The sequence below is a fragment of the Zalophus californianus genome, chromosome 1, assembly GCF_009762305.2.
Source record: "Zalophus californianus isolate mZalCal1 chromosome 1, mZalCal1.pri.v2, whole genome shotgun sequence".
Classification (NCBI taxonomy): Eukaryota; Metazoa; Chordata; class Mammalia; order Carnivora; family Otariidae; genus Zalophus; species Zalophus californianus.
The window spans coordinates 70,225,480-70,253,290 of record NC_045595.1 but is presented as its reverse complement, the minus strand read 5'-3'; the positions used below and the strand labels follow the sequence as shown (position 1 = coordinate 70,253,290).

General features: G+C 48.2%; 1 protein-coding gene across 12 annotated transcripts in view; it reads right to left on the bottom strand.

The window, feature by feature from the left end:
• The window catches only part of TRAK1 (trafficking kinesin protein 1), a 175,142-nt gene that overhangs the window by 63,259 nt on the left and 84,072 nt on the right, over positions 1 to 27,811 (bottom strand). For 7 of the 12 annotated variants that reach the window (XM_035725653.1, XM_027582461.2, XM_035725581.1 and 4 more), the window contains one exon: positions 17,642 to 17,836. Coding sequence is in view for 7 of the 12 variants with exons in the window: in XM_027582454.2 (XP_027438255.1) it covers positions 17,642 to 17,836 (195 nt within the window). In the remaining 5 variants the exon portion in view is untranslated. The other 5 variants (XM_027582460.2, XM_027582464.2, XM_027582465.2 and 2 more) reach the window with 3 other exon arrangements.

Sequence of the window (27,811 nt, the reverse complement as noted above, 5' to 3'; positions counted from 1 at the left end):
CAAATCACCAAAGAAACTCTACAAATTCAGTGACAGTTCTGAAAAGAAGCATCCCCATCATTGCCTCTTGGAGCGGGGTAACAGGATGAGAACTTGCTTCAAGAACGATATATCCAAATGAGAAAAAGGATCCAGCCACCTTTTCCCTGGAAGATCCTTGGAGCTGCCCACCACCACAATTACTCAGGATATTTAAAAACTGCACACGGACTTCATGTGACGCCATCCTCACCTAATGCTGGGGGACAGTGGGGCTCAACTGGGGAAGTTTCCTCAGCACAGTTATACACCCACACCCACCCACCATCCCCGAGGAAACCTCTTGGTCCCTCTCCTGTAGCCGTTGGTCAAGGGAGAAACCAGCAAACAAGAGATAATTATGTAGTTCCTCAGCTTACTGACGAGGCCAGCTCCCAGCCTGCTACATCATTCAGGTTTATCAAATGTGGTCATGGTTAGCGCAGTCTGAAACTCCTGATTCAATTAAGAAACAGTTACCTTAGGGAACATAGCATCACTAGGGACCAGACCCTCAGACTGTACATATTTTGTGTTCTTTTCGTGAACACATGCAAAAGACATGTGATTTGAGGGTCATTTTGAAGAAGAAATTAAAGAAGACAGATCCACTGTGTCCCACACGATTCTGAGGCCCAACACCACAGGAGCCTAAGGGCCCTCTCCTGTGGCCTCTCTGAGAACGCACCTCAGTGCTATTTTCCAGGTACCCGAAACCTCCCGAGGCCTGTCCGGCCACACAAACTCCACCCAGTCTCCTCTGGAATGTGCCACACCCTCCCTGCACAAACTGAGCCTGTGACAGAAGGAGACAGTCTCTCCTGCCCCTCCCAACGTCTCCCCACCCCCATAGCTCGGTGAGATCCCACCTGCAAAATTCATTTGAATTGCCTGCCAGGTGGGAAGCTGCTTCTGCATTTTCTCCAGCCTCCCCCATGGGCCCCCAGGTCTGGGAGGGTTGGAGGATTCTTCCAGGCCTGCTGCCAACAGTCCAGAGAGCCACCTCCTGAATATACTACTCCCAGCCCCATCAATAGCAGAGAGGTCACTGAACACATCTCCCCTTGCTTGCATTCACTCACACACACACACACACACACACACACACACACACCCACCCTTGCATGCACATCAACACCACACTCACGCCTCACCCCGGAGAGAATTCAATCCAAGAGAAGTATAATGCTCACAAGCACTGCACACCAACACCATCTGCCCTTCTGAGCAGAGATCGACTAAGCGCAGAGGAGTCCCCATGGGCCCTGCCCACCTGCCATCTCGTCCACCATGCCTCCACAACTGTCAGAACCATGCATGCCTGCAGTGCTGCGGGTTCCCATGCCCACCACCCCGCCCATGTCCCCAGGAAAGGTTTCAGGACCACCACCCCACCCCAGAGGGAGACAATGCCCCTACACATTCCTGCTCTGTTTCGTGAGGGGGCCATAATTACCGTCCGAGCATTCTTCATAATACCAGTCTAGTTCATAATAATCCGCTTCAATAAATTTCTGCATAGTCAGTATTCTCTCAGAGGAAAGAACGGACTTCACAGCGCCATCAACATCAAGTAAAACACTGCCATGCCTCCCTGCCCTTCCAGAACACTGGGCAGAAGAGCATCCTGAAACACACCGGAATTAAGCTGTGCATTCTTAATGACAGTCTGCAGCCGAAACAGAAAAGAGGCCGTGAAAAGCAGAATTCTGGTGGGGCGAGAACAGGAGGAGCAGAAAGAGAGGCAATTTGCAGAGCTATCGGAGCCCCCAGCAGCCCTGCTAATAAAGCGGCAGCCGCCAGCCGCCCTAAATGGGAGTATCCGTTATCGTCCTATCCAGACGCGAGGAGGGTGACGTCAGGGACACACACCACCACCGGGAGGTCTCACTCGAGCCTCGCCTCCTGCTCTCGCCTCCCGCTCGCTGATCATCTTTCAATCTAACAGTTGCCATAGAAACTGGCCAGCTCTGAAAAATGATGCAGAGATGAAGGAAATGTCTTCCAAGGATGCTAGGAGCAGGGGCTGGGAGGTACCACCCAGGGAGAAAGGAGGGTGCAGGCAGGTGGGGGCCGGGAGCCTTGCTACCATCATCACTTCCAACAAACCTAAGGACAAGAATATCTGCTCAGTTCTGGGCCGCTACGGAGTCTGCACTTGAAAAATGCCACCTTCTAAAATCTGCAACCATCACTTTTGGTTTTCTTTCGCCAACCTGATTTAATACATTAAACACCTTTCCTTAACATTTTTGACCACCACCTAAAGGAAATATAAATTACTCAGAAAATGGAAATGTTTTCATTGAGATGCAGTTTGGCTCCCCTGCTCATGCCTTTGCTCAAACTTCTGGGAAAACAGCCTGCAACATACAAACAGGGGAGAATGCCATCACAAAGGGACCCAGGCAATGTGATAGACTGTTTCATGGACACTCACGTGTGTGATCCAAGTACAAACAACAGAAGGCAACAGCCCACCTGCAAATCGGTGTGGTTGCCTCTAGGGAGGGAGGGAATGGGGGCTTCGCAACTGTCCTTATAAATGCATCGGTAATGTGCTATTTCCTAAAGAAAAAAAAAATGGAGTTACCATTTATTAGTTCTAAGTGTTTGGTATGTTTTAAATATCTCACTAAAATGAGTAATGGATAATTAGACAGATTTTGGACTTACTATAGATAACTCCATCCCTTAAACCAGGGTTCCTCAACCTCAGCGCTACTGACATTGAGGATCAGATCCTCGATGTGGGGGGGCTGTCTGGTCATTGCAGGTGGGGGTTAGCAGCACCCCTGGCTTCTAGCCACTTAAATGCCAGGAGCACCACCCCCCCCCCTTGTCGATGTAAGGACCAAAAATGTCTCCAGACACTGCCAAATGTCCTCTGGAGGCAAAAATCTCTCTCAAAAACCAATGCCCTAAAACAAAACTATCTACAGAATCTCACCAGCCTGTTGGCTGAATACTCTATCTGCTGGTGTCAGCAGCAGCAGTGTGGGCTTTGATGGGTTCTTCTCTTAATTTGCTACTCAAGACCATATAATTTGTGAACAAGTAATAGTAAAAGGTCTCTTTTCCACTACCGAGAGGGCATGCTCCTTTCCTTCTACAATGACTGAACAGGGACAATTTCCCTTTATTCTTCCAGTGGCCTATGATGCCTCAGTTAACAAATGTGGAGATGTCCGTCTAGGGCAGGGCTTCCAGGAGTTAATGTGCCTTGGAAGCACCCAGAACTCTGGCTAAAATGCAGATTCGGATGCAGCAGGTCCGTAGCAGGCCCAAGATTCTGCATCTCTAACAAGTTCCCACAGGACGGAGATGCTGCTAGTCCCCAGACCACAGTTTCAGTGGTGAGGTATGTCAATAGGATGGATAGATTGGGGAGGGTAACATATACAGTGTGTGTGTCTCTCTCTCTCTGCATTTGAGTAAAAACATTTTTTAAGAAGAAAACTATGTTTTTGTGTGTATATATGTATATATACACACATACATATAGTTTATAAACATACATACACACATAATTACAAACCCTATATATAGACTCTTGGGCAGAATCTGTACTACGTATAGATCTATCTCAACCTTCCTAAATCATGGGATGCAGATGAGCCTTTAATGCTCTGCTGTGAGGTCCCCAGAGCTGGCTTCCTGTCCCCCGGGTAGGTTCCAGAAGCTTCTCCCAGCTCCAGGTACCCCTTCCTTACTTCAGGGCCCTGTGGTTTTACCAGGCCGTGCCTGCCCACCAGCACAAGAGGCTACAAGCAGTTCTTCCCACTTGGCCCAGCCTGCACACCGTGAGAGCATGTCCTGCCCTGAGTGGAAAGCAGGGTTCCTGCCTCATTAGCAACATCAAATAGCAGAACCTTCTCAAGTCTCAGAAGGGGAAAGGAAAGTTAAAGGCAGCTGGTGATGAATCTTGGCTCAGGCTGTAAACAGGCTTTTGGGAAAGTTTGGAAGACGTACAGTGCCAGGGAATGGTACGTCTCTGGTCACGCTGTTTCCCAGCTGTCACCTACACCCTGGAGGACCTGCACCCCTCCCCACCCAATTCCAAATTCTTCCTGGGCAATATAGAGAGCAGACCCCATGCCTCCTTCAGCCACTTTAATCCCTGCCCTTCCCTCTCCCTGACCCTAACTTAGATACACATTTAAGATTTTCTAGGACATCTGCCTATTTAAAGTCAGCAGCCAATGATTTTAATTCCGGCTATACCTGCCCCCATTATCTGAACATATCTCTCCCTCTGGTCCTCTTATCATGTCTCTCTCTGGCAAGGACAGCACCTCTCAACAGCCCCACAGCAAACCCCCATGTGAGACGTGAGCAGAGGCTGGTGCCCCAAGGTCTTCCAAGGTTAAAAGTTCCTTAACGTGGGGGTGCCTGGGTGGCTTAGTCGGTTAAGTGTCTGCCTTCGGCTAAGGTCATGATCCCAGGGCCCTGGGATCGAGCCCCATGTCAGGCTCTCTGTTCAGCAGGGAGCCTGCTTCTCCCTCTGCCTGCAGCTCCCCCTGCTTGTGCCCTCTCTCTCTCTCTGAAATAAACAAGTGAAATCTAAAAAAAGTAAAAATAAATAAAGTTCCTTAAGGTGTTTCTAAAAAGATGATTCTAGGCCTCCAGTCAACAATTAACAGATTCCTCAAATATCAGCACGCTCAACAGGTTCAATCCACTATGTCTGGGGGAAAGAGTCCAATATGAATTTGCAAAATGAAGATGTAATAAACGAACGGGAAATGCAAACTCTGTAAAGCATCACAGAAAGTCAGATGAGGGTAGAGACCATCTAAAGAAAGTCATGGCACATTTCCTCCCGCACTATGAATTTTTAAAAAATACTTTATTCCTAACACATCATCATAAAGGCAAAAAATAATGTATGGACGGATGGACGGACAGATGGACATACAGAGAGACAACAGGTGGACTAATAGCAGGCACTTTAATTTCACAGTTAAGAGTGTGGGCTTTTGGAGTAAGATGGCCTGAGGTTTGGTCCAGGCTCCTCATCCACCATCTCTGTGACCTCTTAGACACCTGAGTCTTACCTGTGAAATGAGGTGATTATAATACCTGCCTCAGAGATAAGGAAAGGTTTTAATTAATTAATTAATGCATGGCAGAGCACTCAGCACAGTGCCTGGGACAAAGTGAGTTGCCAATAAATATTAGTTTCCGATCACCTTCATCACTCAAATTCTTTAAAAACATAAATAAGCCAGTACAGGCAATTAAAAAGAGAGTACAATTTTCTAAGCTGTAATTAGGGAAATGAGGTAGAATCGTCACGTCTTGGCCTGTCCCCGCATAATTAATGAAAAGGCACTGAGTTCACAGTAATAAGCGAGAGTGACAGTTGGCGGGAGGCAGGGCGGAGGATGCATTTCTAAACAGTAATATATTACTGAATACAACCAACATCAAGTGCAAAGACTATACATATCCAGTTCATGTCTTAAGAAAATGGGAAAGAAAACAGTGTGTATCAACAAGTACAAAGGAAAGAGCATCACTTGTGGGCGACTTCCATGGGCTTCAAGCAAGATTCAAAGTGAACATCTACACCAAAACTCCCATTTTTATAGGCTCAGAAGGATTAAAGCAATCCATCCGCAGCTCTGCGGAGATGGTGCTGAGGTTAGGATCCAGGTGTATACCTGCCTTCAAATCCACACTTTCCTCCAAGAGGCCCATGGCCCCAAGGGTCCCAGCCTTCCCTCCCCACCCACCCACCCCTAGCCCCCGCTTCCTGCAGCTGAAAAAGCAAGCTCCCCCCCCCAACCCCACCCCCGGCCTGGGCTGCCCCATCACCACCCCACCCTAGGAGAATCAGGATGAGGGACAGGTCCCAGGAGCAGCCTCAGAGAAGCCACCTCTCATTCACCCTCATCACTCAATACCATTTAGGATATGCAGGCTGCACACCAGGCAGCCAGCACTTTCTAGCTCACTCATTCCTCAGACCCTGCTTCCTAATTACCAGCCCCCTCGCTGTGCAGATGAGGACAGGGGACCCAGAGAGTTTAAGTCGCTTGCTTGTCCAGGACCACTCGACAATAAGAGCATCTGGATATAAATTGGGCATGCTCCACCTCTAAAGTCTTCCCCCTTGATAATTAAGAAAACATCCAAGGATTATTTACAAATGAAATGTGAAAGGAAAAAAGAAAGAAAAAAGAAGGGAGACAAAGGAGATAAAAACTCAAGTTGGCATCTCCCAGCAAAAACAAATTGTGGGGGCGTCTGGTGGCTCATTCGGTTAAGCATCCCACTGTCGGTTTCGGCTCAGGTGGTGAGAGGGAACCCCAAGTCAGGCTCCGGGCTCAGCGGGGAGTCTGCTTGAGATCCTCTCTCCCTCTCCCCCTGTCCCACCCGCTAAGGCTCTCTCTCTCCCCCAAATAAATAAATCTTTTTTAAAAATTGTGAAGTCTTTTTTTTTTTTAAGAACAAAATAAAAAATGATCGCGAAAGAATTAAATTGAAAATATCAATGGGACTTTGTGATACTAAAAGGAAATCCTATTTCCAGCTCTGTCAAGAAAGTGGCCCAGCAAGGATACTACTCCACCCATGACCAGCAGGTTAACATTCTAGTGTCCAGCTTTGGGTGAAATGTCAACAGGGCTCCTTGGAGAGCTGCTAATTCCATGCCTTGAGGAAGGAAAAATCAAGATCCACCTATAACTGCGGGCATGCAAGAAAGCAAAGATGGCTCCAAAAGGTCTTGGGGGTAGAAGTGATAAAGCGCAGAAGCCAGCTTAAAAGGACGGTCAAGGGCCAGGTTGTGACAATTTGAACATCAAAAACAGAATACAGTTAATGACATTTAAAGGGAATAAGTTGCGTCTGTAAAGGCCATGACGATCAGGGAATGCCAAGGCTGAAAGGGCAACCAAGCAAACGAAGCAACTGATATATAAAGGAAAGAAGATAAAAGGAAGATATTTTTAATCCATCTTAAGAAGTAAGGGGAGGGTGGGCGTGTATGACTGTTCTGTATCTGCCACTAATATCTTTTATAAAGCATGACATGAACATTTCTCTAAGCAGGGTGGCTATGAATAAGCCAACCGGATATGGAATGAGGAGGCAGGTAGGAGAACAGAAAGGCCTGACACTGTGGTCACAGACTACACCCAGGCAGGAGGAGGGTCGGGTCCCGTGTTGCCAGGTGAGCTGTATGTTCACTTTTGTAAGCACTTAAGAGAATCGAATAGATTTGGTCTGCAGTGTTAGGGGAATCTAAGGCATACATTTGTGATGAGATGTAACTGTTTAAAAGAACTTAACTTCTGGGGCTCCTGGATGGCTCAGTTGGTTAAGCGACTACCTTCGGCTCAGGTCATGATCCTGGAGTCCCAGGATCGAGTCCCGCATAGGGCTCCCTGCTCAGCGGGGAGTCTGCTTCTCCCTCTGACCCTCTTCCCTCTCGTGCTCTCTATCTCTCATTCTCTCTCTCAAATAAATAATCTTTAAAAAAAAAAAAAAGAACTTAACTTCTAAGTTTCTAATTAGTTCTGTGAGCATATGAAGTAAATATCCATGTACATATGAATGATTTTCTATATATACCTGAACCTATACATATATGTATACCTAATTTTGAATAGTTATTCAATACATTTAAAAGATGAGTAAACACTAACAATGAACAATTAAAGCACAAATAACACAGTTATGAGTTTTCCCCAAAGTATCTGACGTCCTGGCACTCGCCACATGCCACTTTCCTTCCTCCGTACCCCTCGGTGATTGGCACACGCCACGCGCTGCCACCCATTCAAGCAGGTGGGTATAAGGATGGCTCCCTGCATGCTACCCTCCTGCTAGGAAGGAGAACCACTCGACGGCCCCAATGCCCTCTGGAACATGCTCCCAGTCTCTAGGGCTTTCCTCCCTTCAGGAAATAGTGCAGCTGGCCTCCTGTCTGCACCCAAAGGAGGCCAGGAGCCTGAAGACAGAAAAATGGGCTTCCCGGCCTTCCATTCCAGACAGGGCTGCTGGAGCTCGAGTAAAACACAGCCTCACAAGCAGACCTTCCCTGCACCTGCTACAGAGAGGATGCTTCTGGGGAGCTCTCTTTCCGATCCTTAGTTTTTTAAAACATGGCCACTGCCAGTCACTGAGCTCCTGCAACAGAAGGCAGGCTGCTAGCAAACAGCTTGCTGTCAGCTACCCCCCTCCCAAACCATCTCCACCTCATTGCAGGCACAGGAAAAGCAGGTCCCCATGCCACCTCCAGGGTTCTCTGGGGCAGAACAAAGCCTGGCTTTCAGAGACACATCCAAAGGCAGGGAGATGGCATTCAGCAGGGCACCACCGAGGCAACATGCAGCCGGCCTTGATGCAGTTATTAAAATCCGAGAAGGACACGGAGAAGAAACAGAGCTCGGATGTGTCCCACAGTTCCCAGTTTGCTTGCTGCAGCCTCGGGGGGCTGCATGGGGCATTCCACTCCTGGGACCGGCGGGTCATGGGGCAGGTGTCACAGGCTTCAAACACAAACCAGAAGCTCCACCGAACCCCAACTCTGCTCCTGCTGTGACTCAGAGCCTCTCTGGCCTGAGCGTATCCCCCAGGAGGAGCCAATGGGGGTGTGAGCTGAGCTGTCATGTCAATTTCCCACCTGAGTCTGTTCCAACTTTGTCTTAGACGTGCTGGAGTGACGCGAAAAGGAAAACAATCTGTACAGAACCGCTTGCCAAGCATTTTTGGTCTTAAAAGAAAAGATACTCAAGATTGGAATCTGGTTTGATGAGAAAAAAAAAAAAAAAGCTGGCAGGTAGCAGATGCCAGAGTAAGCTCAGGGGCCACGTGGGTAGACTGCCCACCGGGGAGAAGCCCCTGGCAACCCTGCTGACCGGACCCTGTGCCCAGAGCTGCAGGTGCTACCAGGCACGCCAGCGTGCGGCTGCCCTGCCCCAGCCCCCGGACACAAGTCCTCCAGCCCCCCCTGGGGCCTGGGCCCACACCGGGCTGGGGACAATGTGACCAGGTGTGGCTCATGCGTGCTGAGTGCCCAGGCAGCCAGGGCCACTCTGCTCCCACCTCTGCCCCTGCAGACACCTAGGTAGCTAAAAGCAGTGCCAATGCGCCCAAGGAAGAGTCCACTCATGCGAGGGCTGAGCAAGAGAGGGGAGTGGGCACAATCCAAGGCTCATTTGGATGCTCACCTGGAAACAACATGGCCCCGGGTCTTGGAATGGCAGAAGGACATGGCCAAAACGTGGGCGTTTACAGGAGAGAAATTCATGGCAACTATTTATAAATATATCATAATGTATGCATTTTGGTATCATTTTTGTTGGCGAATGAAAATGAGAAGTTCTCCCTGGCCGTAAGATCCCTTTTCCGTCCCCAACGCACCCTCCACCCCAACCCTATAATTTATCTTTCCTCCCCTCACTCAACCCCACCCACCACACATAACACCTGGGTGAGAACAGATCCCCAGCGTTCCACAGGGCACCCCTCCCCCACATTTTCTCCTATGTCACCACCTCCTGTAACTATTAACTCCCCCCTCTTTCAGAAAGTCAGCACCAGGTGTTACTTATCCATTTCTTTGTCTAGGCTCAGAGCCTACTGCAGTGCCTCTGTTTTGGCTGCGCTTAGGACTGTAATCCGACGAAGGCGATCTTGGGAAGGTGGCAAAAATCAACACGATCTCTGTATTCCATATGTGGTTTTTTGTTTGTTTTTATTTTTAAAAAGGAGGAAACTTTAACTTAAAAACATGTATCTTTTCATTTTCTCTTACTCGAGAAGGATTTATTGAACACTTATTAAACGCAAGGCACTGGGCGGAGGGCTTTGGCCCATGCAAACACAAGGCAGACGTGGGCTCTGCCCCCTTGGGATTTACTCAGTGAATACGGAAATTATTTGCAACAGCTTGTAGCCTTTTAGAACACAAGCCTTGCAGGGATCTAAATCTTAATGAGAAAAGTTCTAGGCAATTTAAAACGTGCTTAGAGAATTAGGCCAATATTTCTAGTGTTCTGAGAATTCTTTAAAATTTTCCCTAGAACTATCACCTGAGAGCAATAATAGCATTTTTATTTTAAAAAAAAGCAAACACTACCTTTTTTTTTTTTAATTTATGAAGCTGGTTTTACTTTTTAACAATTTCTTAAAACTGAAAATTAAAGTCCCAAGTCTCAGAATTCCTATTATACAATACAGAAAAAACAAAAGAAAATGCAATAAAACAAAAACAAGAAATAACAACAATAAAAGAACTTTGTCCTGGGATACCTTTGACAAAAGAGTAAAAAGCTCTCAATGACGTATTTTGGAGAGTCACAGAATGTTTAATGCTGACTAATTTCCAGATAGTAAATCTGAGTCCCAAAGAGGCTATGAGATTTGCTCAAGGTCACACATGGCGTTGGCAGATGAGGGAGGCAAGGCCCTCTAACACAAGGCTGACTGCTGGGTCTCTCACAGCTTGTCTTCTCTAAGAACCACTCGGAAAAGGATAACCTTCACCATATAGGGAGGTTACCTAAACCTCAAATAGACACCACCTACTCCCACACAGATGAGCTGCACCTCTCAATCCTAGCCAAACTTCTAGAGATAACATACATTACTGTTCTCTCTCATGAAGCTTTAGGTGATCCCTTGATGACACTTTGAATTAAAAAAATACACACGCGCGCACACACACATAAACTGAGCACTTCAATCGTCTTCTTCAGGCCGTTACCTATTACTGTCATTTTCCAAACATTCATTAATGGGTAACAACGTGTACAAGCCAAGAAACGGGTAAGACACTCTTCCTCAGGTGTCTTGTAAGAAAACATGTAGGATACGTTCAGACTTCTTAAAGACCAAATACAGTGTTTTCAGACAAAGTGCTCCTGAGTACTATGGAGCCAGATGTCTTGGAAATAAAAAGATTTGGTGAAAGATGAGAAGATCATAAATCAGAGCTAAAATGCTGTCTGTTTTAAGCATCTCAAAAGTACATAAGACCTTTTCAAACCAGATAATAAGGCCTGGACTGCACTGGGGATATCATACAGTTGGTCCAGCTGGCCTCAGACCCTGTTTCTCGCCCATCCTGTGTGACCCTAGGCTGGCAATAGAGGGTCCCTCTGAACCTTGGCCTCCTCGTTTTAAAAATGGGGTAAGAATAGTCTCCACCTCTGAGCACTGCAGGGGGACTCAAAGTGCCCAGAATGTAATAAACACTCAATGGATGTCCTTTTCATTTATCATTAAGCACCATCATGTACAAACCATCAGCAGAAATTAGAGATGAAACCCGAAAAGAATTCTGAATCCAAAGAATGAGGGATCCACCAGTCTCTGAATCTCTGCTGACCATTTTTAGGTGAGGAAAACATCAGGAAGTTTATGAACTCTAAGCACCTCATGGAATGATGCCCTACTCACTCAACATTTACTCCTTAGGGTTCCTAATGATTTCATGACTCAGTATATGCTCAACAAGAATGGGCTGCTTTTCTTGCAGTGAGTTAATATTTAATCTAAGAGTAATAATATAGTTCAAAGAATCTTAAAAATTGCCACATTTTCAAGCCAAGTAAATTTCTAGAAATATACTTGAAGGAAATGTGTTGGGTTCACACATACTGATGCAGAAGGGTGTTCGCTGGTGTGTTATCTGAGGAAAAATTAGAAACAGCCCAGATTCCCAATAACAGACCAATGATTAGATATAAATGATGGGATATTAAGCAATAATGAAAATTGTGCTTTTCAAGAATTTTAACACCATGGGGAAATGGTCAATGTATATAATTAGGTAAAAAAGCATTTTTATTGCCCCAGATATGTAATGTATTTGTCGGAGGAATAAAACCACTTAAAAATACCTCACAAAAAAATGAGAAGTGGTTGCTAAGTTAGTCATCTTTTTGTCCTAATTTTTGCTAAATTATCTACAATCAGCACACTTTTATGACCAATGGATATATCATTTTTAAAACTTCACTCCCTTTAGGGCGCCTGGGTAGCTCAGTCATTAGGTGTCTGCCTTCGGTTCAGGTCATGATGGATCGAGCCCCGCATCGGGCTCCCTGCTCGGCAGGAAGCCTGCTTCTCCCTCTCCACTCCCCCTGCTTGTGTTCCCTCTCTCGCTGTGTCTCTCTCTGTCAAATAAATAAATAAAATCTTAAAAAAAAAAAACAAACTTCACTCCCTTTAAAGACTGTTTACGTTCACTAAATGGCCAGGCACTAAGGGCTGAGCAATGGAGTCGGCTCCATGATTCTGTCAAACAGTGACAAGCATCCCTGCTTTTTCCACCCTGAAAATCAGAAATGGAAGCTATCTACCAATGCCATGCCACCAACAGAGGGTCACAAAACTTTTAACTTAAAAAAAAAAAAAAGAAAAGAAAACCGAGGTCCAAAGAGTTTCCATGACTTGTGGCGACATTCACAAGCTCACGCAGGACCAGGACTGAGATGTGAGTGGAGCATCTGTGGATGTAGGAGCAGGGAGAAGGTGCCCCTGAGGACAGAAACGACAGGAACGTGGCACGGGCGGTGGCCTCCGTGCAAGTCAGGCAGCTGGTAAGAAAGATGACAAACCCGTGCTCAGTTTCCGGAAGCCTCTGGCAATGCCTCCTGTGGGTGGAGAGAGAAATGCAGAAGCCGCCTCCAGAGAGGCAATAGCTAAAGCAAAGGAGGTGGGGGAGGCAGGAGACCCCAAGACAGGAGACTGACAAGCGTCCGTGTTAAGCAGAGGAAGGAGAAAAGAGATTTACCAAAAATGAACAGGAACAAGCCAGACCAGAGAGGCCTGGTCCGAGGAGAGGCAGAACTACAACACTGCTGGGGATAATTCAACTGCACACGGAGGTGCCACAGCCCCGCTCTAGAGCCACAACAAGGAGCCGTGGCCCCCGGAGAGCCCGTGGCCCCCAGAGAGCCTGCCGCCCACCCACAGACAGACCAGTATCTCTCCAGCCCGGCCATGTGGGCTCGTAGGAATTGAGCTCTTTTCCCTACCAAGGGTCATTTGTGTTTGTTCCCAAACCCGTCCGTGTCCGTTTTGCTTGTTAATGTAATTATACAGTTACGTTTATTATTTCGTGAGTCACACAGAAAAAGAGCTGTTTCTATGAAAGCGAAGTTTAATACCTTGAAAAACTAAATTAAGGATTAAACGGCCAATTCAATTTGGATACACGGTTGCACTGTATCCGAAAAAAATCACTTGACAAAGAGGGGATCATGGACTTCAAATCCAGTGTGTGTGTCCTAGTGGACTCATGAAGGTAAAGCGCTTAGGAGCACTAGCCCGGCCAACAGGAAGCACTCCCCAGAGGTGACTCATTATTATTACTGCTTGCATTATCATGATGGGAGCAGACAGATGAGAGCCATGATGGTAGCAAAAAGGAAAGGGAGGGGGCACCACAGATGGGTGCTCCGGGAAGGCTTCTTGGAGGAAGGCTCTTCAGGGAGGGCACATTTGGGCTGAGAAACAGAGATCAGGAAAGAAAGGGGAGGGAGGAAGCCTCCGTGAGGCAAGCGTGGGGTATCCACAGTGGGGCTGGTGCAGGGCGAAGGGGGAGGGTGCAACGAGGCTGGCGGCAGAGAGGGCCAAGAGCCAGGTCACAGGGTTCTAGAAGACCCTGCCTTTGATCCAAAGAGCAGGGAGAAGCAAAGGAGCAGCATAACCCCAGGGGATCTCGAGAAAAGACCAGCCGGGCTGCTGATACAAAAGAGTATTTGCAGAGAAGCAAGGTGGATACAGGCGAGCAGGTACGGCAGCCCAGGGACGGGATGGCACTGGCTTCGTCCATGCCGGTGGATGCAGGGTCAGAGAAGGGGTCCAAGATGCACGTGCACGAAGAATTAATAGAGTCGGCTGATGGCCAGCAGGATGCAGAACTGGGGTAAAGCATGTCACATTTCTCAAGACAAATGTGTAAGGATGGGGGGAGGGGGAATGTTGACAGTGGACCTGCTAAGCCAATGACTGGGCATAGGAGCCAGGAGCCTGGAGCCGGGAGGGAGGAAGGGGAGTCAGACGTGGGCAGAAATTGGCGAGCTGCGAGCACGGAGCTGGGAGGAGGAGAGTGTTCGGAGAGATGCCCCGCAGGGCATGCCCACATTTCCAGCAGCCCCTCACAGTTACGGGCTTCAGATGACCACTTCCAGAGGGGAGGCTTGTGAGGGCTTATTTTTTAAAAAGCTCTCTCAGTTCATCAGGGTCGACGCCTACTGATTTAGGAACTCAGAAGAAGAGGGAAAACCGGTCAAAGAGGTTGGAAGGACAGGCCAGAGAGACAGGAGGAAAGTAGAGGAGCAGGAACGACAAGTGTCCAGAAGGGAGTGGTCACTGTGTCACGCCTGCTCCAGGGGCACCAGGACCTCCAGGGACGGCCGGGTAGAGACGCTGGGGTCCAGCCCACGCTCTGGCCAGTTAGGCACCCTGCAGATGCTCTGGGCCTTCATGCCTCGTCCCGAGCAGACTCCAGTTGCCTTGTGATAGTCCTAGGGTGGTAAAGTGTAACACAAAGGCTCGTACAATTGTGATGCCCGGGACCACATGGACACAAGTGAATGAACACAGTGGAAATCGGCGTATGATATCGACTGTGGGCTCCAGTCCTCCCTGGGCACAACTCCAGAGTATGGGGGTGAGGGGCAGGGGGACCCGTCCATGACCCCTGGCCCGTGGAAGGCCGGCACCACACATAAGCTTAGTGAGGCACTTTGCCACAGGCCTCAGGTGCTCTGCAATGGTCTTTCATTTTGTTGTTGTTGTTGTTTAAATTCAACTTTAAAAAGTTAAAATGGCACAGGGACCTGGCGGAATATGCAAGTTCCCAGACCCCACTCGCTTCTCCCAAGGCAAGGCAAGCAAGTCCATGCAGGATACCAGCAGAGGCCTGGAGGGCTTCTTGCACGGGCCCAAGCCAGATGCAGAGTCCTAACCTCAGAGTCTTGAGTTCAAGCCCATGTTAGGCGTGGAAGCTACTTAAAAAAAAAAAAAAAAAAAAAAAAACAAGCCAGGGGAGGGCCAGATTCAAAAGGCAAAGCGTCATTTCTCTACTCTGGGAGACAGTCTGTAAGAGAGGGAGCTGAGGTTTACCTCGTCTCCTATTATCAGAGCCCCTAGGTTACCCCTTTATCCCCACTCCCACCCACAACAGAGAACCACTGTCCTAACTGATAAGAAAATAAATCTAAGAGGAAACAGCTCTGTTACCTTCTCCACACCTCACAACTGATTTTACACACTGGTGAGTCACAGCGCTGCGGCCACGGCATCTCCTGGGTTACATACCTATAAACAAACAGTGGAACCCAGAAAGGACACCACGCACGGAGCAGGGCTCTGATCTGTGCCTTCCACCGACCTCTCAGCCAGTTTGGTGAGGCTCACAGACCCCTCCTTAGAAGAAAGAGTTGAAAACATAACAAAGCACAAAGAACTAGGAAGGAAACCAATTGTATTGCAATGCGGTTATGACAACTTGCAAATAGACTGTGATAGAAGAGCTTCTTTGTCAATGTATTAAATAACAAGATCTATCGGGCACGCCTCATAATGAAGGTAATTTCAAAGCAGTGATGAATAAAGGTGGCATTTCAAAGGGGAGTCCTGTCTCCACTGCAGCAGGACATGAAAATCTTGATTTCTATTGGTGACAAAAGTCACAGGACCTGCTGAGAACACCGTGCTTTGGTTCCTGTGTTCACCGTGAAAGGAAATGCTGCATTTCAGTTTGAAGTTAGTGAAAATAAAGATGTCATGTCATTTCATTTCTTCAAAGGTTCACAGATTCCCCCAATTCCCCTCTACAGACTCTTCAGGGGTCCTAGGACCTCCGTTTGAAAGCCCTGCTGAGGAGTGTGCTATATTTAAGAGTTACCCCCGATCGTTCATTTAATCAACAGTTTTAATCAATACCTACTTTGCTCTAAGCACAAGTAACGCAGAAGGAAACACAGAATTAAGGTAAGACTTGGGGGGGCGACCATGGTCTAAGAACTTTCAGGGTCTCTGCTCAGCGTTTACTTCGCTTCTTCTAATTTTGGCATAATCTGTGTTGTCCACTGCCAAATCCAACAGGACCTTTTTCTCCCTCTCTTAAATATATAACCAAAAATAGAGTGCACAAACAGAAACAAGCCACAGCGTCTGTTCAAGTCTACTGTTGGCAAGTATTTCAGAAGCTGGAGGTCAGTGCTATGGAAGAAATACTAGGAGCCCTCCACGCTTTCACTTCCTCGATAATCAAACCAGCCCTGCCCAGAATGCAGACCTTGCATAGGAATGAAAGGAGCAATTCATGTGAAAGTTCTCCAAAAATACTGAAGTCCTGTCCGTGGACAGTTCCCATCACACTGTGATTGTAAGTGATTCATCTGTGTAGGGACCGAGGAGCCTCCTGTGGCAGAAATGGCCATGCAGAGTCCCACAGAATCACAGGAAGGTCTCTTAAAGAAGAAGAAGTAACACACGGGGATTTCTGAAAAAACTGTTCTGCTGTGAATTCTACCGTGAAGCAGTCTGAAGGAACCAAAGACGGAACCTGCCAAGGACATGACTCTGGACACAGTTTTCTATCTAACACCACATCTCTTGGTATAACAGATACCGTGAGTCAACAAAAGTGACTGCCAAAGAGCTTCCTATACACTACCAGACACGTCAGAAAGTCTAAAGCACCACTGTGAACACTGGTACAAGTCTAACACGCTTCATATCTGCCCTGGTGTGGATTATTCTATTTTTATTCCGATCGAAACTGATTACCTGCCGTGTTTACAGAGACTGTAGGATTCTTCTTAGGTATAAACACACAGGTCGGTTTAAACAAAATTCCTTTCTCATTAACATCTAATGAAGAAAAAAGTGAGAATAGCCCCAGACACATTCTAAAAGAGAAACTTGTAGTTCCAACTTGTTTATTATAAATGATTTCCCAAATTCAAGAACATTGGAAATCACTCTGTATTGAGACAATAATTACAGAAAACGTACGGATGTTATAAGCTGGTTTTGAACCAAGTTACCATCAAATAGAAGCAGGATTGCTGTACTTTTTATTTTTGAAGACAACACAATGATACACAGGTATGTAAATGATCTCACTTCCAAAGAGACATCACTAATTTAGACGAGGCTAAAGTTAACTTGAATTTTAAAGTCAGGGTTGTCAAGAGAAAGGAGAGCTGGTCTGTCCTACCAACCTCATTGGTCAGCCTTGGTATACGTGTCTTGCTATGTCATATAAATAATACTAAGCAGCCAAGATGTTCCCAGTGACTTTGGTTTAAACGCAAACTCCTTCCCAGTGAGTTTCTATAGACTCACACGGTATTTTGGTAAGAGGGGGGAAATGGGAGCATTTTCAAATTCTCCTGTACAGTTAAGAGAAAACTGGTTCAAATGAAAATTTGTACCTGGTCCCCACCACCCTAAAATTTCTATTCAGAATATTCAAAATCAAGGCCTTGTGTGTGGCTGAACCCTACAGCCACATTTCTCGGGACACCCTTCCACGAATGGCAGGCCATAAGCCCTGCTAGCCAGTACGAGGTCCCACGTGGGGCCATGGCTAAGGACCACTGGCCGTCACAGCACCGTCACCAGACGAAAGGGAACTACTCACGGAAGTACTTCAGCGTCTCTTCAATTTGCTCAGTTGTGAGGTCAATGTTGGCATCTGGAGAAATGAGGGGTGTATGGAGCCAGTCGTCGTGGTCATAACCGTAGATGGTGTCGGCTCTTAACTTATAATGGGGCAGCTGCTCCTCCAGCAGGCTGATGATCTCGACTTCCGGAAGATCGGTGCTGTTGCACACGTCTAGAGAGAAGAAGACAGGGATATGAGAGCCCAGACCTGGCTGTGGCCTGGCGGCTGCTAGCTAACTAACCTCATGGCCCCAACGGGTGTCTTCAGCTCCGTACCCACAGCAGGGAGCGGCCAGATGCGCCCACATCGGGGACCTTCTTCCAATTTAAATTCCATTCTTGAAACGTACGAGACCCACCTGAAACATTTCCTATACTGTTTAGCAGCCCACTTTCTTCAAAGTGAAGCCACAATTCCTATGCTTTCTGGGCTCAGTCAGTCTTCCCAACCCTTTCTCGGACCATTCTCTTTCAATCACTCTACGTGTAAGCCAAACCAGCTACAATTTCACCGGTATGTCCAACTTCTTCCTGCTACTCTTACCATTCAAGCCATGCCCCCATCTGGGATTGTGCCTTCATTTAATTCACTCAACTGTTCATCTGCCTGTATTTCTTTCCATTCATCCATCCAAATATATCCTGAGTCTGAGACACAGGAGATGCACAGAAACAACACAACAGTCATGGTCCCGCTCTTGCAATGCCTGTATTCTTGTGGGGCTTCCAACCATTAAAGCAATAGGTGTTCCTCTGCCTCCAAGGCAGAGGCCAGGTCTTCCAGGATATGCTGGTGTTTTGAACACTTCAAGCGGAATTAACCTCTTCCCTCCCTTCTATATTCCCACAGTGTTTTGCCAGATCTTCTATTATTGCCCTTATTAGGTTCTGTCTTCTGGGTATTTTAGTATCCAACCCATTTCCCTGTGCGATGGCCAATTTCCATCAGTGGTTATTCCCAATTCACCAACCGTACTCCTCACAGGTCCTGGCCTAGACTGTGTGCTCAAGGGGCGCACCGTAATGCCTGTGAAGGTCGATCAATCCATGAAAAGCCCATCAAAGAGGCCTTGTAATTAAACTGTAAACACAACAACACATCCAATGTACCCAGGACAAGACCAGTCTTCCGCAACTTCTCTACCCCTGGGGAAGAATGAATTAAATAAATGCCAATGGATGAGTGTTGATTATCTCTCAACTAATTCTGACACCAGTCGCCATTACTGGCCCAGTTCAGAGTATTCGTGACCCATGATGGCAAACGGCAGGTACAAGCAGTGGTGGTCTTGTGAACCCAAAAAGAAACTGAAGCACCTATGGTGCTCCTGGCTGGACCAGAGAGTTAACTCAGTCTTTCATCCTAGGAATGAGCCCTCAGTGAGAAAAACCACTCAAAAGATAAGAAGAATACAATCAGAGCAATTCTTAGGAAGGTTATTGCACAATGTTTTAGCCTTGAAGTAGTAAACAAAGGTGGGGGCCTGGATCACGGTGGAGGGCAGAGCATGGGATTCAGTCTCCCGTCCCTCTCCAAAGTGCAGGGGAGGGCAGGAGGAGAAAATCCTCCCGACATATGTGAAACCACACAACAGCAAGGTGAAGTAAGGAAGGGGTGCTGACAAGAGATCACTATTATGAGTCATTCTGAGAACGTGGAAGGTGGCACCAAAGGAAAGGAGAGAGGCCCAGCCTGAACACACACAGAGGAAAATGAGCGGTGCAAAGAGTGGGGGCGAATCCCGGGGTGTGGCAAGCTGGAAGGGGAGGCGGAGGGAGCAGGAAGGGCCCGGGGCAGGGGTTCGGGGTTCACCGGGGAACCAAAGCCAGCACAGCAGGGAAGACCAGTCCCTTTGCTGCTTTCTGGGCTGAACCAAAGACAACGCGGCAGCAGGGCGTGGCTACAGGGCCGCTCACGCTCGAGGAGAGTATGGAGCCTTCCGTGCCCAGAACAGCTACGCCAGAGACTTACCAAAATCCCTCTGTCCTTCGTGTTTAAGGCCACACAGCAGGCAAAAAAAATACAGAATCACAGGTAAAGGGAGCATTCGGTGACCCAGTGTCTCCCTTCGAGCAAGAGCCCACCGAAAGCGCCTGTCAGACCCCCTCCACCTCCTACCACCCCCCACACCCCGTTCTCGCTCAATTCAATATGCAAAGCTTCACTGCAGAACATTTCGATTCAGGAAGTCAGTGTGGTTTCTCAAGCACTGAGGAAAGAGAAGAAAATAAGTACAAAGTGAAGACATTTAGAATTTTCCTTGGAGCTTTAGGGACTGGAAGGGGACAACGTCTGAACACTTAAGATTCTCGGCCTCATGTGGGAAATGTCACTGCAAGCGCTCTTGGCATTTCAGCCAGCTGAAAACCAGACCCAAGCTGCTCTGCCACTTAGCAAAGGTCTGCCGCGAACAGAAGATGCCTCCTCCCTGAGGCCAGAGCCAACAGCCCAACCTCAGGACAGACCTCATATTTTTTCTCACCGCCTGCCAACGACAAACGCCACTCAAGAGGCTCAAGAAGGGCCCGTAATTAAGCAAATACTTCCTCCCCTCACAATCAAGTGAAGAATAAGTTACCACAAAGCTCATCTTGGGGAGAGGCCTCATGGTTATAAAATGGCAGCCTTGTGACTGAGGGGACATGGGGTCAAGGAGGGCTGACACCCAATTGGCAGCATCTCTTAACTGAACGTGGATTGGCCCCACAAAAGGCAGTGCCAATCTCTGCCTAGGAGATCAGGCAGGGAACTAACACATTCCTACATGACTCACCCTCACAACAGGCTAGAATCTTCCGGTGTCACTGTTTTTGGGTGGGGGGAGGAAGGTAACTATCTAAAACAAAAATCCCTTCTAAGAATACCATGTCACTTCTGAGCATGTTGGCAGGGGCTCAAACTCTGAGACTTGACCTGTCCTTCCACATTTCCAGGGCTGAAGGTCAACCTATTTACAGTGTGGGTCTTTACGTCCAAGAGAGATCGTTTCCCTCAGAGCACAAGCTGACCGGGGAGATAAAGTATCAAAAGGTGAGACTGTGCCAAAATACCTTTTTAAAAAAACTCTTGTGTATTTGATTTTGCCATAATGTGACCAGCCATATAAACACAGTCAAGTTTTTGGCCACCTGGAAGGCCCAGAGAATCAGAGCATAAGGAAGGATTGGAGACGCAGGGAGCATTCCTTGACCTCGGCTGCAGGGTGAAGAGGGGAACACCACATTTGCCCCACGGAGAAGACGTACTCAAGGCCCGAAGTTGGGTAAACAGAGCATGAGAGCCTTCAAGAATTCTCCGGGAATGCCTGCACTGTTGCAAGCACCAGCCGGCTGCCTGCAGGGCCCTCTCTGACCCTTCAAGCAACCTGGGACAGATAATACCTGTTGTGTTTTACAGATGAGAAGCAGAGATTCACAAGGGCTGTGGAATATCTTGTCGGTCAAGGCTACGCAGCTAAATAAGTGGCAGATCCTGCACGGGAAGCCTCAACTGTCTGACTGAGAAAACTATATCCCTTCCTTCTGCCACCTGCCTTCCATCTCTCCCAGTGGGCACACAAGAAATGCTGGGGAATTCCCAGGGTATCCCGATGAGGAAGTTGTTGTTCTAAGTAGGGAGACGACTTCAAAAGCATGACAGGGATGTGCAGTTAAACACACTGACAAGTGAGGGAGGCATCAGAATGATGTTCCCTTCTAGAACCCAGGAAGCAGAGCGGAGAAGTGAAGTTTAAGGAACTTGTCTGCAGAACCAGGGAGGGTCAGGGGCCCGAGAAGGATGGCCCTGCCCCCTCTCCTGGGGCTTACTCAAGCTCACAGTGTCAAAGGACACTGAAGGACCCCTTTATACTCTTGACAGTCATTTCTCCACAGCTCCAACTCATATTATTTTAAGATTTTATTTATTTATTTGAGAGAGAGAGAGAGAGCGCGCAAGCAATGGAGCATGGGCCAGGCCGGGCGGGGGGTGCAAAGAGGGAGGGAGAGGAGTAAGCAGACTCCTGGCTGAGTGCAGAGCCCAATGACATGGGGCTTGAGCCCAGGACCCCGAGATAGTGACCTGAGATGAAACCAAGAGTTGGATGCTTAAACAACTAAGCTACCCAGGCGCCCCCCCTCCCCCACTTCACATTATTAACAAGCTATAAAAATGTATTCTCAGATAAACCTCAAATAAAGAGCACCAACCTGCAGATTGAACTCAGGACCCAACAGGTCCCTGGCTCCTGGGAGATGTTCAGCAACCACACAGGCCAGAACCCACCAACGCCCAGCCTGTCAAACCACCAGAAAGCCAGGCCCACTCAGACAGTCAGGGCAGATCTCCCCCTTCCTCGGTTACTACAACAGCCCCATGGTTGCTGGCCACCCTGTGGCTGGTGCCATCTGTGGAAAGATGCTTTTTAAAAAATGGTACTGCCCTGCTTTAAAAACCTCCCAGCTCCCTATAAAGTGCTCCATGTTTCAGCCCACGCCTTCCTAAGATAGAGGCTGTTGGGATGGAGGTTTCCCAATACCCAATTTCTGCTTCTTCCTTTTGGTAATGTAATTCCCAAGGTGTGGCTGGGCACATGGCCACCTGGATAAAAACTACATGTCCCATCTTTCCTTGCAGGAAGGTATGTCCCCAGGCCTGGTTAACAGGATGTGAAGAGAGCCTCCAAGCCATGCCTTCTCCAGCTGTCGCACGCAGAGAGGGGGCTGGTGCTGAAACCATCTTCAACCACACAAATAAAGGCAACGCCAGAGCAATCCTGGGCACCTGGGGCCACCTGGTCGAGTCCAACCTTCGCCTGGGACTTTGAGGAGGGGAAGAAAGGTCTACCTTGTTGAAGCCACTATTATCTTGGTCTCTGTAAAAACAGCCTTTCTCAGCAAGTGCAGACCCTGCTGTTTTATCCAATACCTCTTCAGTTAAGCCACACCAACTTGTCACCATTTGCTAAACATACTTTTTCACAAATGTTGGTTTTTACACCAGCTGTCCTAGCTGCCTAGAACGCCCTTCACTGCCCAGCAAACTCCATCTCAAAATACCACTCAAATGTCACCTTGTATTTCAGGCTTTCCTTGACTTCTGACTGTGGCTAGGTACACAGCACACTGATGATTCCACTACAATGTTATGTTTTCTGCAGCCCCTTCTCCACTAGCTGTGAGCCCCTCAGGAAAAAGAATGGAGTTCACCACCTCTACATCCAGCCGGGCAACAAACAGTAAGTGCCCAGTGAGTGCTGGGTAAATAATGGGGACAAGGGCAAGGAAAAAATCAGCAATGGGTGGCAGGGCTACTCTGTGAGCCCTGCGTCCCCAGGATGGACAACGCCCAGCATTCAGCACAAGGAAGGTAGAGCCATCTAGTGTCGTGTTTTCAGGCCCCTCCTGGCAACCCCGTAGGTTTTCGTTCAACATGGAGGTAAGTCCCACGGGGAAGTGAATGTCCCCTCAATTACTCAGCCAACAACCGATTCAATCCAATGTCCCCTATTCCTACGGCACCACTTTGGGAGCAAAACATAAGGGGTCTCTTCACCTGTTCAGAGCTATAATCCCTCCCAGGCTTTCTCCAAGGCATTAAGTTTGGAGTGGGTCCTCCTACCCGAGGATGAGGGCTACATTTAAGGCTGGCTAGGAGGTGGCACAGGGTGCTAGAGACTGCTAGGCATCCAGAAGGTCTGGGGCTACAGGGGCACTATGTCCACTTGACACCTGCCTTGGGCCAGATCCTCATTCCCGCAGAAGGGCTAGAAGGAGGCCCCTCTGATACACAGGTGACATGCCAGCTTCATGGAACTTGCCAGGCACCCGAGATCAGGCTTAACATTTTACAGCAGAGGCGGCAGCACTAAATCAGTGCCTGACATTTAAAGATCGGGGAGTCTCATGTAAAGACACAGATCCCTGGCCTCTCGGAAGAAATCAGCATATCAAGGACTGTGCAGTTACATGCTCTGAGTGGTGGCCACCCCCAGACGGGGGTGGGGGTGGCTCCATCAGGGTCTCTGGGCCTCCCGCCTACATGCTGAAGCTGGAGGGCTCTGGGCCCGGGAGAGTGGGGAACTGCACAGATGCAGGGGAGAAGCATCCTAAACACTCACCCAGGCTCCAGGAGATCCTGGGGCAACAGCAGGGGGAGGAGAAAGAACAAAAGGAGAGAGGGAACAGCATTGGATAAAGAGGAGAGCTTCCTGAGAAGAAATGCAAAATCAGAAGAGAGGGGAACAAGGGCGCAGGGTGAAGTCAGGGAAGAGAGAGACTGGGAGGCAAGCCAGCAGCACGACTGCCACCTGCAGGAAGGTGCGTGGGGCTCAGGTACGGCAGGAGCGCTGTTCCGAGAGCTCAGAGGAGGGGACCCCAGGCCTGGCTCTGTCCGCAACTTCTCCCCATCACCCCAGCAAGTCCCATCTTTGTCTGTCTGGAACTCAGTTTCTGCATCCACAGAACAAAGGCGGGAGGTTGCAGAAAAGCTCTATTCCTACCCGACAGGTGTCTGAGCAGGCAGGCCAAGGACTGTGTGTACAGCACACCCTGCTCCACCGAGGGGGGCCCAGAGCCCCGGATGTGCTGATTTCTTCTAAGAGGCTAGGAATCTGCATTTTTACATGAGATTTCTTGATTTTCTCAATGTCAGACACTCACTTAGAATTTCGTAAACACCCAAGGGCCACATTAAACATATGTGCCTCCTGTTTGTGCTCTGGGATTTCCCAACCTGGTGTCTCACTCTGGGCCTCAGGGGAAGGTTCTAGACTACAGTAAAGGTGACAATCAAAGAAAAAGCAAAGGAACCTTAACTCAACAAAACTGGCCATATTCTAAAAGCCCATCTACCTTCTATTTTCTCCTCCCCCGCCCCAACCCATTCCATTTCTTTACCCACCGTGTTTCCAGTTAGCCACAGGGGTGGTGGTCGAGGATTGTGACCCCAGGTCTGTGCTTGAGGAGGTTCTGGAGAGGAGGTAAGCCTCCTACCATCCATTATGCTTGGCAGTGACGGTAAACTCACAGCAATGTTTTAAAGACTGCGCAGGACGAGACCCTTCTCGGCCACTTGTAAACCACTTGTACAGACTTGGAAACAATTCATTTTTCTTGAAATTATTAAGATTAAAGGGTGCAGATGCAAAGACTTACACACGGGCCATAATGGTGCCGGAGACACACATGATACTTTGTAACTGGTGTCTTTCTAGAAAATTTCTATTATAGAGTCACACAGTTGAGAGACTCACTTCAGCATCTTTAAGGAACTCAGGGTAAGTAGTTATGCTCTACACCACAAAAGCTGAGGTTTCACAAACTACAAAGGCACCATTAGAGCTAAAAATTACTGGCTCACCCGCTTCATCTAACGGAGAAGAGACTGTACTCAGAGAGGCTGAGGTGGTAGCCAAATGCCACTGAGCAACCAGCAACAACCCGAGACTGGTGCACAGCCCACCACATGAGAGGCCTCAGAAAGTAACAGTGCCATCTTGGATGCTGATTTGTCCTCCAGTTTATACAGCGCCCTGCCCAGTAAACAGGAAGCACTCAACAAACATTGCTGAATAATGCAAAGCACGTGGTACCCATTCCTGAATTTCATCTACTCTCACGAACCAGCAGGCAGTGCAGGGTGAGAATTAAGAACACATTTTACAAACGAGGAAACCAAAGTCCCAGACATTATGTGAGGAGCCCGCTACTAAGGGGCTGAGCTGGACCCCACACCCCAGCCTGCTTCCTCCCAACCCTAACTCACACATGGCTCACTCCTCGTCTGGTGGGTCCTGGCGAGGATCCTCCAGGGAAGGAATCTGCGAGAAAGCACTTCCCTTCCTTTACCGAGCGGTGCTGAGGAACCCTCCCAAGAACCGTACACGGGGGTGACGTTGCCAACCGGCAGGCTTCTCTACGAGGGGTCTTCAGATGGTTCCCGAGGCTCCACCCTAGACCTCTTGTACCAGGATCTAGGCGGTGTGACCCAGGAACTGGCTTTTATGTCAAGCCCTCCAAGGGGTTCTTGCATACCAGCGTTTGAGAGTTGACACTTCGGCCCTGGTGGTCTTCATTAACTGAATTTGCTTTCTTTAAAAACAAAATCAATAAGTAAGGCATGTGGCTCAACATTCAAACTCAAAAGTACACAAGGGTGAGGAGGTCTCTCTGCGGGCTCCATCCCGCCCACACCTCCGCCCTGCCCCCACTTGCACACAAGACCCTTCTCAGACTCCTCACGAGACCCGGCGTGGGCCTCCAGCGAGCCCGTCCTCGCCCTCCTCTTCCCCTTACACAGGGGAAAGGCTGGACAAAGTGCAGGGCTGAGGGCGGACCGGACACGAGGGGACAGGCCCAAGTCTTCCCTCCCCTCCTCTTCTGCCCCAACCCACTGAGGGCCGGCTCCCTTGCTGGGGGCAGCGCAAGTAACCTCGGGGAGGGGCAGGACCACACAGAGAAACCCACCGGGAAATGGACAGAAAAGGCCAACTACAGAAAGAAAAAACCTACACTGGGGAGTTCTCAGCAATGGCTGTGATCCTAACTGCCACAGAAGCGACTCTTTCTAAGAAAAAGGATAAACAGTGACACGGGGTGGATTGCACTCGGGCGTCAGGCCCCGAGCTGTCACATAATCACACACAACCGCCAGCTTGGAGGACACCTACCCCCGCCAGAAGCACGGCGGCAATGACAGCCGATCCGCCGGAAGGCCACATTCACCAGCGGGATCGCCGACCTGACACTAAAGCGCAATCTTGTGCAACTGACCGTGGTACCGTCCACCCGGACACACCAGTGTGTTGTGCAAGAAGACAGGGAGGGCAAAGCAAAGGGGGCGGATCCTGCTACGCGGGCTCCCCAAATGGCAAAACCAAATTCAGCTTTTCAGAAAGAGTGCCCCCAGTGGACTTTGGATAGAAATGGACAAAAGCAGATGATACTACATTACAGGTTGGATTGATTCTAATACTGAGACATACAGCTTGAATTGTACAGAAATTGATTTTTAAAAGGAAAAAAGTACTGTGTATAAATTCCCCACAGTTAAACCTGCACAAAAAAATCAGGAGTGTTACTACCCCTCAGACTTTGTTTTAGTGGGCGATGAATAGAAAAAAAATACTTTGGTTTTCTAATTTCCTTGATAATTTCTCTTAAAAGTATGTATTCTATAATTGTTAAATTACCAGGGAGAAAATAATTTTACACGAAAATAGCCAGGGTCGGTGTGATGATTGCAATTAAAGTGCTCACAGCTGAATTAGTGTTTAGACAGATGGAGCTGGTATAAATTGGAACAACACTGGCAGTACACAGTTTGACAGCATGTTTGGAGAACCAAAAATGTGTCATGACCCTCAAGCTAGTACTCTCACATATAGGATCAAATCTAAGAAAGGAGTCCAAAAAATCTAAAGTGCCAAATATATAAGCATGTTTACAGCGCATCTGATAAAAACATGCATAACCAGTTTCCTCAAAAGAGTTAAACACAGAACGACCTTATGATCCAACAATTCCAAATCTGGGGGGGCGCCTGGGTGGCTCAGTCGGTTAAGCATCTGCCCTCAACTCAGGTCACGATCTCGGGGTCTCGGGACTGAGCCCCGCATCGGGCTCCCCGTGCAGTCGGGAGTCTGCTTCTCCCTCTCCCTCTGCCTGTTCTCTCTTTCCCTCTCTCTCAAATAAATAAATAAATAAATAATCTTTAAAAAAAAAATTCCAAATCTGGGTATATATCCAGAAGCAACTGCAGGGACTTGAACAGATATTTGTACACCCACGTTCATAGCAGCATTATTCACAACAGCTAAAAGGTAGAAGCAACCTAAGTGGTCACGGATGAATGAATGGATATCAAAACGTGGTCTATACATACAGTGGGATATCTTTCAGCCCTAAGTAGGAAGGAAATTCTGGCACATGCTATACCATGGACGAACCCTGAAGACATGAGACGAAATGAAATAAGCCAGTCAGAAAGGGGCAAACACTGCATGCTTCCTCTTTTACGAGGTCCCTAGAGTAGCAAATGCATGGAGACAGAAAGTTGAACGGTGGTGGCCCAAGGCTAGAGGGAGGGGTACAGGGCGGTTAGTGTTTAGAGGGTACAGAGTTTCAATCAGAGTAAATGACAAAGTTCTGGAGAGGGCTGAAGGTGGTA